At 31.3% G+C, this 13,091-nt stretch overlaps 1 protein-coding gene across 8 annotated transcripts in view; it reads right to left on the bottom strand.

Annotated features, from left to right (window-relative positions):
• Positions 1–2,860: 2,860 nt before the first annotated feature.
• LOC127718876 (protein phosphatase 2C-like domain-containing protein 1) overlaps positions 2,861–13,091 on the bottom strand; it is a 47,450-nt gene continuing 37,219 nt past the window's right edge. For 3 of the 8 annotated variants that reach the window (XM_052224930.1, XM_052224936.1, XM_052224937.1), the window contains exons 3-8: positions 13,052–13,065; positions 10,654–10,684; positions 6,035–7,231; positions 5,560–5,661; positions 5,091–5,314; positions 2,861–4,590 (exon numbers count right to left, since the gene is read on the bottom strand). In XM_052224930.1, the coding sequence (XP_052080890.1) occupies positions 4,090–4,590; positions 5,091–5,314; positions 5,560–5,661; positions 6,035–7,231; positions 10,654–10,684; positions 13,052–13,065 (2,069 nt within the window). In that variant the 3' untranslated portion in view covers positions 2,861–4,089. Of the gene's footprint in view, positions 4,591–5,090; positions 5,315–5,559; positions 5,662–6,034; positions 7,232–10,653; positions 10,685–11,077; positions 11,099–13,050; positions 13,066–13,091 lie in introns of all 8 variants that reach the window. The other 5 variants (XM_052224934.1, XM_052224932.1, XM_052224933.1 and 2 more) reach the window with 5 other exon arrangements.

The following is a 13,091-nucleotide window of genomic DNA, read 5'->3' as shown; positions in this document are numbered from 1 at the left end:
GTAATAGCCAAATCCATCTAAGGTCAACTCAATAGAAAATGAAAGGATATGGAGTAAATGTACATGGGACAAAATCGCACACAATACATAGAAAACATAGAAAATTATCAATGAACAGGGCTTTTATTCCTGTTGAGGATGTTTTCACAAACCATGAAAATAGATACTGACAATGTCAAGTACTTCCTTAATAAAAAGCTTTGACATTGTCATCATCTTTAAAGGCATTTGATTTACAGGTACACAGATCTACCATAAATTTAACCTAAAATAACAGAAAGCAAAGTTTCAAAAGGGTATACAGTTGTTTATCTTATTTAAAAACCTACATAAAATAATATTTCACTGTTTCAGTTGGACAGCCAACAATTAATAACTTCTAAGCTTCATCATGTAAAATATAACCCAGTCTCAATGGTATCATATGGTAGCATGCTATTGGTCAGAATGTTATGTTAAACTTATAAGTCAGCACTTACAACAAAAGAAAGATTCTCAATTGTGTCTCATTAATATGTCATCATCCTGAATATGAACGACATATTTGCCTTCAGAACGCCGTCTTATATTTACTTTTAAAATGTTTTATGTTAACCATTGTTTACGGTAATTAACAAAATACCAGGATATGCCTAGTAACCTTCACTGATCAAGATAGTTTTGTCAGAAATTTTTACAGATGTCAGTAAATGTTTGTTGATGATGTTTTCATTGTAAGCCTCAGAGGTTCTTGGTTTGCTGCATGCAAATAGATACAAAATAGAATTAGAGAAATCTTTTCTTGCCATTATGCATAATTAACAAATTGGAAATGTTCCAAATGACAAATCATTAATCTTCTAAAATTCCAATTGCCAATTTTTCCTACAATTACCTTAGGGTACCCTAAAGCAAGATGAAATGTGAGCTACTCTGTTTTGAGTGAAAGGAAATACATATACTAAACAATATGACAGCAGAAAGTAAATAAGCATACACTTAATACATACCAATATTAAAACTAAAAACCGGATTGAACACACTGAAATGTTTTGGTGTCTTTCTAATCATTATAGAATAATATGTTGAAAGTCTTAAAAGATAAAGGTTCTAAAACAGGTATCACATACAATTAACATTATCAAAGATCCACAAAAATGAGGGTAAGGTCAGATGCATCCTGCCAAACTGACATGTACACTTTACAATTAATCCATACACCAAATATAGTTGACTTTTTGATAATATTATCTTAGAATTTGACTTAACTTATATTTAGGCATTGCAAAAGCTTTTCTCAAACTGTTTATGACATATTTACACTAAACCCATTGGATGTGAACTGATTGATACTTTAGTCTAGGTGATCATGATTTATTTACTAGTTGTTGGCCTGGAACTAACTTTCAGTTATTGGGAGTACTCTAAGATTGATACTTTGTGTTTTTTGTCTTTCTGTAAGTATGTTTTTTTATTTTTTTATTAGTGTGAATTTGATTAGTCAAGCCTTTTTCAATGGATTTTTATAGTTCTTATGTTTTGCTGTCCATATTATGGATTCTCTCAAGTATGTATAACCCTGTCACATTCTGTATGTGCCTATCCCAAATCAGGAGCCTGTAATTCAGTGGTTGTAATTTGTTGGTGTCAGTCATATTTATTTTTCTTGATTGTTTTGTCATAAGTCAGACTGTTGTTTTTCTGGTTTGAATTGTTTCACCTATTGTTATGTTCGGACCTTCATAGCTGACTGTATGGTAAGGGTTTTGCTAACTGTTGAAGTCTGTATGGTAACATATAGTTGCTTACATCCATGTCATTTTGACTGTGGTCAATAGTTGTTTCATTGGCATTCATACCACATCCCCTTTTTTTATACTTACCATTGAAACTCAATTATGAGCAATGAACCATGAAAGTGAGATCAAGGTCAAATGAACCCTGCCAGACCGACATGAATACCTTACAATCGATACATTCACCAGATATAGTTGACCTATTGATTAAAGTATTTAAGATATAGACTTGACCACAAAAACTAAGGCTTGATCACTGATCCATAGTGAGGTTAAGGTCATGCAGGTAAACACTACTTGGTGGACATGTCAAGATGTCTTAGATGCATAATTTTTTTTTATTAGTTGTGGTTATTGGCGTTGAACTAGCTGTCAGTAACTGAGTACACTCAGATCTGTACTTAGTGTCCTTTTTGTTGTTAGGGATGTATAAGTACCCTACCACATCCACTCTGTGTTTTTGTTACATGTTTTGTGCTTTGTATCGATCTAATGAGTTAAGCCCTTTTCAACTGATTTTTATAGTTTGTTCATATGTTGGACTGTTACATCACTGTCCCAGGTTAGGGGGAGGGTTGGGAGCCCACTAACATGTTTAACCCTGCAACTTTCTGTATGCGCCTGTCCCAAGTCAGGAGCCTGTAATTCAGTGGTTGTCGTTTGTTGCTGTATATCATATTTGTTTTTCATTCATTATTTTGTACATAAATCAGGCAGTTAGTTTTCTCGATTGACTAGTTTTACTTTAGTCATTTCAGGGCTTTTTATAGCTGACTATGCGGATTGGGTTTTACTCATTGTTGAAGGTCATACGGTGACCTATAGTTGTTAATTTCTGTGTCATTTGGTCTCTTGTGGAGAGTTGTCTCATTGGCAATCATACCACATCTTCTTATTTTAATATGTAGATCTGGCAATGGTTTTATATAACACATATCTGAGAAAATCATGTGACAAAAACTATACTCCTTTGGAGGGGTAAATGTGTATATATAAAAGTTCAGTCAAAGTTTAGTCCCAGTTTTGGGTCTAATTATTACTAAATTATATCTATTATTTTGTACGGAAATTTAAAACAAGACATATAAATTTTTTTTTTTTTTTTTAAAGTTTATATAAGATACTCAGTTAATTTGTCTTTGTGACTTTTCTGACATCCAAACCAGGTCAGCTGTCAATGGTGATAGTGATACAACTTTCACTCTTTTGCTAAAATGAGGCAATATAATTAAGTTTCAAAAAAAAAAATTTCAATGCTGATTAGCCTTTTACTGTAACTTGACTGTAAGCGTTGCTCTCCACCTATTGCAAAATTCTTACCAAATTGCAATTTTAAAATTCATCAAACCAAACTGTTCAACGGGTCAAAAATTTTAACAAACTGCTTTAGAAAAACACAGTTAAGTGGTGAAAGTGCAAGGTGATAAAATAAAGCATATTTACAATTCTATAAGACTTTATTTCCACTTCCTTGATATTATGAAAAAACGGTCTACAATTTCTAAACAAATTTTATTGTAATTGTCATGCAAAAGGTTTTTGAATTGATAAAAAAATGTCTTAATTTAAGTTTTTGGATTATTTCTAATAAAATGAAGTTTTTCTATGCATGCTACAAAGCTTTCTTTGAATTAATCTCTAAAATACTTGGTGAAATATACTTGAAGCTTAAATATATGCTCTTGAAGTTTTAAAGGGAGATAAAATTGATATGTCAAAAGATCAATGCTTTTTAGATTATCTCCCATGGAAACTTATTAACAATGTATTGTAATTTCACATATATTTTACTGAATATAAGATGTTTTAATTCAAAAGATGTCAGATTCTTATGGATAGAGAAGACTTTTCGAAAGAAAAATTGTATGAAAGCTTTGTTTGGAAATTTTTATAGCAATTAAAAAATTACTATCTATTACCTTTAGCATGACAATTAAAATAAAATTTGTATAGAAATTGTTACTGATTTATCATAATATCAATGAAGTGAAATTAAAGGCTTATAGGAATGTAAGTATGCTTTATTAAAACACCTTGCACTTTCACCACTTGACTGTGTTTTCTACAGCAATTTGTCAAAATTTCTGTCTAGTTGAACAGTTTGGTTTGATAAAAACTGCAATAGATGGAGAGCAACACCTATAGTCAAGTCACAGTAATTCTTTTGTAGTCAAAATGCACATCTGGCGTACAAAATTTTAAGCCTGGTATCTATGATGAGTTTACAGATAAAGTTTCACTTTATTTTCCTTTTCACAGCAACAAGAACTTTCTAGAATAATAAACATGAAGTTTAACTTTTGTTTATTGTAGATTATAAACCACATCCAGGTAACAAGGCAATAGTAACTGTTATGTTATCCTTAGCTCCTGCTTGCAAGGCAGCCTGTACTAAATGTTCGGCCATAACTTTGGCAAACTCACGATGATATGTGTCCCTGGTATGATTAGGATTTATAATTGACATTCTAGAGAATGCAGGGATCGATAAATAGTCTCCATAGGTTTCTACATCAGCCTCATTTCCAGATTCTCCATCTGAGTCACCCATGTGACTTCCAATTTCAGTTTTCAGGTCTGCTTCAGTGTTTGGACTCTTATTTTCAATTTTTCTAAGACGTTCATCAATGAGTGGTGATAACTCCCTTTCCTCCTCTTTTTCAGCTATTGTGTTATCTTGGTGATGTAGCTTAGCAACAGATGGTGAGAAATTTGAATGTGATGTAGTAATATGTTGACTATTCATGTCTTCCATTAAAGGTTGGAGAGTAGTACTAATTTTACTTGGTACTGGAACAAAGTTGCTAGGCAATAACTGAAAAAGACAAGATGAAAATATTTATATGAGAATTATGTGTCCTTCATGCAAATAATGCAAGAGTGTTTTTTACCAACAATTCAAATGCAGATACAAATGAAAAAAGCATTTCTATATTTCAAAATTTAAATTTCAACGAAAGGAATGAATGTATTTTTTCACTTTATTTAAGAAAGTTGTAGTTGTATTTTGACACATCCAAGAAAAAATAAGTATATTGCTGTCCCTTAATGTCCACTTGGAAATTTAGCATTTAAGAAAAATTCTTCATGTTTTTCTTTTTTCATATTTTCCCCATCATGTCAAAACTGATTATGTACATTATGGAACATTATGTAGACATATTATTATTAAGTGACTATTACATTCAATTTACTTTCCACAGAGCTTCACTGCAAGTGCCATGAATTTACTGAGCTCAGACACTTCATATTGTTTTATTAACATTATGCAATAAACATTTAATTACATGATTATAGTTAATGATTTCATTTTACCTTCAGTAAAAGAGATGTAGCCTCTTGTGGGGTGAACACTTCCCAGACTCCGTGTGAAGCTAAAATAAGAAACTGTGCATACTGGTCTATTGGTACTGATGTGGTGTATGGCTCTACTAGAACACATTTCTTTAACTTCACATCACCATGGTTACCAAGTCCTCTTGTGGTACTTAAAACCCCATTTACTCTCTTTTCTTTTTTACTTTCACTAATATCTCCACCTGTAAATTATGATACATGTACTACAAATATAATGACATTCACATTTTTGAAAAATGGACAAAAATGCGAGATAAATTATTGCGATTTCAGAAAAATCTGCATACTGTTATATGTACAAGATATAAGAATGCGAGTTTTTATTATTGCGATACTCTCCCAGTCGCATTATTCGCAATAATAAAAACCTCGCAATAATTTCTGAATTTACAGTACGTGAAAGGTAAGACTGTTATACAACACAAACCTGCTTTGAGGACTCTTTTTAATTCCTTTTCATTATTTGGTGTATGCTCTCTTGTTATCCTGTAAGGCTGATTCCCTCTCACTAAAACACAATGGACATTCCCTGAAAAATAGTGAACATACAAAATGATTTTTATTAATTTTTGTCACATTTGTTAATCTACAAAATCATATTACTAGACTTTGACAATGTTTTGGTTTAGACCTGTTTTTATTTTGATGATAATAATTGTTTTATGTACTTCGCTTCCCAAAATTTTTGGTTTTGAGCCATATACCTGATGAAGGTCATTCTTAAACATGCTCATGCACACTATAAAATACAGCACAAAATTTTTGCAGGCATAAAATTTGGCAGTTAAGTTTGAAAAAAGTGAAAAAAGTAAATACTTTCAACATTTGAAAGGTAAACTGCATGCACATGTAACATAAAAAAAGTTTTTCTTTTCAGGTTAAACTGAATGTTAACCACAAACCTGCATTAGCTAAATGTAAAAGACCAAGTGTCCTTGGTTCCTCAAATCCTGAAGGTTTACGTGTTGTGTCACCTTCTTCCTGGTTTTCACCATCTTCTTCTTTGACAGGGGAAATAACCCAATCTCTATCTACTTTATTTGGGTCCATACCATGCAATATCAAGGTAGTAGCAGAGCACCCACTCCATCTCACCCTTGAACACTCATCCTTTCCATATGACAGCAAAATATCTAAAAGTTGGTAGGATTTTTTAAAAGCTTCTTCCATTTTAATAGACATTGGTGGTTTAGCTTGTTTTTTGTTCCTTGGCGTTTTCTCCTCTCTAAGTGACTTCTCATAATCAGACTTTTCTTCTTCAATTGGTATTAGCTGCTCTTTGCTCCTCTCAGATTCTAAAGCTTTAGATGAACGCCCAGACCTTGGGGTCATCATATCATCATATTTTGACTCACAAAGCTTGATAATTTGATCAACAATGTTCATACTTCCCTCGTAAAGTACTTCCCTCTCACTTTCTTTTGTGGTTGGTCTATCAAACTTGTAGTTAGATATGTCCTCCATATTGTCTGCCATATTTGTTGCCTTTGTTGAAGTAGTTTTGGGGTCAAATTTCTTCATTTCATTTAAAAGCATGTGATGAAGTTCAGAAGCAGCAACATCTGATGCAAATCTTCCATGATATCCATCGTAGACGGCCATAAAACATTTATCATTATCTTCACCAAATGAATCTTGATAGACTTTTGTATCCTCCATCTGGTTCTTCCAGCGATTATTTCCATGGGAGCAAAAGCCAACAGCGTACACACAATCTGGACTACAGTTCAAGGATGAACCATTCACATGTACATCCAGATCCTCTCTCATCTGCTGTAACTGTGCTAAAGTTCCATCAATGTCTGTTTTTAAATATTCATAAGCTTCATTTATCTTCTGAATTTCTCGAGGTTCAATGTGGTTTCCTAAACTAGCAGCAGTCTGCTTCATTTTTCTCAATATTACATTTCTTCTTTTCAGCAACATTTCAATATTTTGTGGCCTAGGCAACTTTTTTCCATATTTCATGGTTGCTAGGGCTTTATGGTACTTCCTGTGTTCTTGTAGATGTAGGAGGTGGACATAGTCCTGACATTTCTCACATAAAATTGTAATATCAGGACTTGTCTCAGCATCTGGCAGATTTGTCTGGGGTGTATCTGTCATGATAAATAATATAAATCTTATGACTAATACATTGTTATAATTTCAATTTTAATGGAATTAATTCTAGTTGCATTTGTACAGATAGATTTTATTCTTGAAAGAAATTCTAAACAAATTTAAAAAAGAAACAACTTTAACAAAGTTAAGATCAATCTTAAATACAAATATAACAAAATTTACCTTTTGAAAAAAATATTACCATTTCATTAAGGATTGTAAAATATATTCCTTGATAAATGAATGTATCCAGTGATATTTCAATTCAGCATTTTATAGAACAAACACTGAATTTATTGAATTATCTCCAAGTAAAATGCAGAAAGCGATAGCTTGCAAATTTTCTACAAACTTTATTCTATTGAAAATCCTTCAGATGCAGTTTTTTTTTGGTTCTTGACCTTATCAAATTAAGGGAGATAATCCAATATTTCCTAATATATATTTTTGAAAAGCACATGTAAACTGTTTCATTTGAGCAAAGAATGTTTAAAAAAAAAAAGTATTTTATTAACACAACATGAAATGCATCAGACATGAAATTAAAATATGCAAATATGCAAAGGAAAATTAAATGTTGCTTTAGAAATTAAAAAAACAACAACAACAACAATGTATTTGAAATATTCAGTAATACTATTCAATCAGTGAAAATTTCAAATCAAAAATTTTAAAAATAAATAAATGTAACCATCAAAGATACCTCATAAGCAAACTTGTTGTTTCTTTGATACAGAAATATTTATGTTATTAAAGTTTTAATCTTCAGACTCAGTTAAGTACATATTAAAAAACTTCCAACTATACATGCATATTTGTAGCTGGTTATGTTTAATTGATCTAAGTACAACATAGGTTCACAATGACATACTAACATGCAACACATGCAGTTATTTAGTTTAATGCATACTACATATGTTTATAAAATGTCATTTAGTAAATTATCATACTTTATACTGACACCAACATTAGTCAGAAATCTACTGTAGATCAAGTTACCTCCCTTTAGCTTAAGGATCACATGGAGGAGGAAGTACAAAAAATGTACTCAAATAATTAAGCTCCACCTTTTTAATTGGTGAATTAAAAAAAGTATGGACACTCCAAACTAATTTTTCAGGTGTAGCCATGATATTTTCCATAGTTAACATTTAGCAACACAGTAATGAAATGAACCTGTATTATTGAATAAATCATTAACAATTAAAGAACCTTTGTGAGCACGCTCACATACCCCACTCCTCCATATTGTCAGTGGGCAAAAAAAATCTCACCAGATTCCTAAGTTCAAAGACTCATAGCTCCTCCAAAAGTCAACTGATAATAATTTCTTGTGGATAAGCACATCTACATATAATGTCCTTATTATCTACAAAGATTCAGGAAATTCTGTTGTGTGGTTTCAGAGGAGTTGCGATGACAAACTGTTGTAGTAGTATATTTAAGCCAAAATTTTAAGTTCAAAGGGGTATAACTCCTAGAAAAGTCAACTGATAATAATTTTTTGTGGATATGCACATCTACATATTATGTTCTTATTATCTACAAAGTTTCAGGGATTCTGTTGTGTGGTTTCAGAGGAGTTGCGAAGACAAACTGTTGCAGTTGTATATTTAGGAAAAAAATTCTGAGTTCAAAGGGGCATAACTCCTAGAAAAAACTAGAATCATAATTTCCTGTCAATTTGCACATCTACATAGAATGTCCTTATTATCTACAAAGTTTCAGGAAATTCTGTTGTGTGGTTTCAGAGGAGTTGCTATGACAAACTGTTGCAGAAGTATATTGAGGACAAAATTCTAAGTTCAAATGGGCATAACTCCTAGAAAAGTCAAGTGATAATAATTTTTTGTGGATATGCACATCTACATAGTATGTTCTTATTATCTACAAAGTTTCAGGGATTCTGTTGTGTGGTTTCAGAGGAGTTGCGATGACCAACTGTTGCAGTAGTATATTTAGGCAAAAATTTTAAGCTCAAAGGGGCATAACTTCTAGAAAAAAAAATAGAATCATAATTTCCTGTCGATATGCGCATCTACATAGTATGTCCTTACTATCTACAAAGTTTCAGGAAATTCTGTTGTATGGTTTCAGAGGAGTTGAGATGACAAGAACAGGACTGATGGACAGACTGACGGGTCAAAAACTTTGTTCCATGGGGGTATAAAAAGGCTTTTAGAGAATAATTACAACATCGTATTGCTAAAATGATAAAATTATTAATCCACTGTAACTTTACAATTATCTGTTTAGTATCTTTTTTTCCATATGACATAGCTACAATAGGCTATCTGTGTTCTGTATTAAAGTGGTATTTATATAACTTTCTTGGCCGGATTTTTATTATCATAAGAAGCAAAATTCAGAAAATATGAGTATTATCAACTACTAATACTATGATAGTAATTTCCCTAAAAAGATAATAAAAATTATTTTTCTAAAAAATTTCACTGAAAAAAATCCAAATGGTGGAATATCGTTATCATATGATTATTTGTGACAATTTGCACAGGCCTAAAACTTAAATGCATGTAGAAGAAGGGATTTTTCTTTTTCAAACATGAATGAAACATTTGAAATACTATTTACTAATAAAGCCAGTCTAACATTCCATTGCTTGGTTTCTCTTAGTGTGTTATTTTATTTCCTGCAACTATAATTTTAGATAAAAGCATTTCCTGAATCCATATATATCGAACAATACATTTGTATTAGTTAAACATATACCTTCAACTTAATAATATCTATCCTTTTAACACTGAGCTGTGTTGTAAAAGACAACATCAATCCCAAACAAATTCCTTTTCATTTACTTTTAGCTCAGCATTTGACACTATGTTTTTTATGTATATCATAAATGTGTGTTTTCTCCAAATCTATAAATCTCTAATCATGCTGCCTTTCTGAAAATTTGGAGATATTTATATTTTTAAACATCTGATTCAGAGTTCTCTATAAATGGTTTATATGATATTTTTGCAGTCTCTTATTTTACAAAATCTAGACAGAACCTAAGTGCAAACAATAATGGTCAAACATATACTGACTGCACATGCTAATTAATCCTATTGTATGGATTTGACCTCTTTTATACAACAGCTCAGTCTTGACACCTATAAGCTTCTTCAGTTAATCCACTTTTACAGCAAACCAATAGTACTATTCACTTTCAAACTTCTTTATAATTTTTTTATTTACACATATTGTATACCTCACTAAAATTTTATATTTTTCAGCCATTTAGACAGAATAGTAACTGTCCTTGACTGCACAAAATTTAAACAGAACAATATTTGTGTAAAGCAATATAGATATATATCCATTGACATAAAACTTTTTTCAGTAAGCAAATTATCTCCACTTTCCTATTGGTTGCTATGGATATCTAAAGATGCCTTTCATGGAAGAAACTTACTCTTGTGCTGTTTAACCACTGGATGTTTGCCCATAAAATTAAGTGAAATCAAATCTTAAACCATAAATCATAACATTTCTTATCATATGTCAAATACAAAATTGTATTATGACAAAACATGTACAACATTATGACTTTAGAAGAACAATAATAAAAACCAAATTTTCCATCTATAATAAAATATGGTCATGTTGAAGTCCTTTGAAAAGGATCAATATTTTGATCTCAATATTATTTTTTTTTTAATTCTTTCATTGATTTTAAGAATAAACACTTTAAAACAAAGTTTGTTTACTGTTACATGTTTTTTCTGTGAACTTTATCAATGTGCATGACAATCTTTGAACAAATGATTGCTCTAACCATTATCAAAATAAGAATATTCTTATCTCAGTGTCCACTAAGCTAAATAAAAAAAAGTTACCTCCTAGTACAATGGCTGCAGCTGCATGTTGTAAAGATAAATGAGTTCAGTTTAATCATGGAAGTATTATATTTAATTCTATTTCCATGGTTTATTAAATACTGGATTGTTTGGATCAATATTAAATTCCTATATAATTTTACTTATGGGAAATAACTCTAATATTATTAACTTAGATAATATTAGAGTTATTTCCCCTATGTTAAATCATTCATGAATTTTTAATAGATTCTGTAATAAATATTTGGACACAAAAGAATATTTTTTAAAGATAATCAAAAGAACAAAAATGTAGATAATTTTTCTCAAACAAGATTTCAAATCATTTATAGCAGTGTTCTCCATTTTTCACTAAGGTAAGGTGGGGGTTGTGAAAAAATTACTTGCAACCGGGTGTTTTTTTTTTGTTTTAACATTTCCAACCGGGTTTTTTACTGTTGGAGGGGGTCACTAAAAGAAGGATAAGTATTGTATACACATTTAATAAAATTGAACTGTTCTTCTGCTATCACTGCTAGCCATTCATTTGACAAATTAGTTTTGCGGATCTCGGATATGGCTTTTGTAGGACTCCCTCCTCCTGCATATGCATAGCTTATCAATCCAAGTTTCTGTCCTGTTCCTCGCTTTAGTGCTGTATTTTTGGAACACAAAGCAGTAATATCCTCCTTCTGTGACGATTAGCCATTTAAAGTCCTGTTCATATTTATCAAATGAGGGGTAACCTCTCAATGTAATGACTATCTCTTTTATGAGGGGTACATTTAACGCGATACAAATGAGCACATATTTATTTTATTTACAGAAAATTTTCCCAAAGAACTATACATCTTTTTGGTACTATATGGTCAAAACATGTCCACAAATTTTGTAATATTCCTGGACTTATATCTTCTTTATCATTAAAAATAATGGGACCTTCTTTTAGAAAAGTTGGTCTGAATATAACGATTTTCCCCCTTTTGAGTTAAAAAATCTAAGTTTTTCTCTTTTCTTTTCTTCAACAGAATTAACATAACCTCTTGCCAGAGAGACAGTCCCTCGTTTAAGGAATATCACTCATTTGGGGGATAGATGTATTTACACTTGTATGCAAATTTGTCCGCCATTATGTAATATCATACAGGTTCCCGTAAACTTTTCCCAACCTGTTTATCTTCGTGATCTCTTCAGTGCCTTTTCCGTTGTTTTGATACTTTTTATTCCATTTCATCAATTTCAATACAACTATCCATTTTAGTTGACTTATTTGGCCTAAAATTTTCCTTATCACCATCGTCATCTGCCTGTCTCTTCCCCCGATTAATAAAAGAAAACATTGAAATTTGATGATCCGCCATTTTTGTCAATGAAAACTATCAGTGAGGCGCAATTAGTATTTAAATTTTTATGGTGCGGAACCAAAAAAAAATCCTGAATTTGAAAAAAAGCTGACCACCTCCTAAAATGGAAAGGTGGTCGGCTTTCAAAAGAAGGTGGTTGGCACACCCGGCTTAAATGCCGAATGGAAAACACTGTATAGTAACACATGATCTCTCCTAACTATCATTTGTTTTCTATTTTGTATATCAATAAGTTCTGTTAAAAAGTTAAAAAATATATTTGTAAATTTTATCCAACTTCTCACCCTCACTGATGTTTTTTTTTCAAAATGCACTCCAGAACTTCAATTTTGAAAATCTGAGACTGAAATCTGTCATACTAGTCAAAAATGAGACACTTTTTTTTTCAGATACATGACATTTCATTTTGAACAGTCTTTTATCTTCATGTTTGGTAATAATTCAGAATAAACAGCAAATAACTTTAAAAATGAAAAATAAAAGCTGTCCATCTGGAACAGCAGGAAAAAAGTACCATCCAAGAAACATAATAATTATAATAGACTCATAAAATAATTAGCTTAGTAAGATTAATATACTTTGTAAGTATGAGCACCTAATTTTATACAGTTGTTAGTTTTAAAATGATACCTTGGTGTCTGTAGGCTAAGAAGAGAGTTTTCAATTCATGA

The sequence above is a fragment of the Mytilus californianus genome, unplaced genomic scaffold (assembly GCF_021869535.1).
Source record: "Mytilus californianus isolate M0D057914Y unplaced genomic scaffold, xbMytCali1.0.p SCAF_10, whole genome shotgun sequence".
NCBI lineage: Eukaryota > Metazoa > Mollusca > Bivalvia > Mytilida > Mytilidae > Mytilus > Mytilus californianus.
Note: the sequence above shows the minus strand (reverse complement) of the source record. Positions and strands in the feature narration are given on the sequence as shown.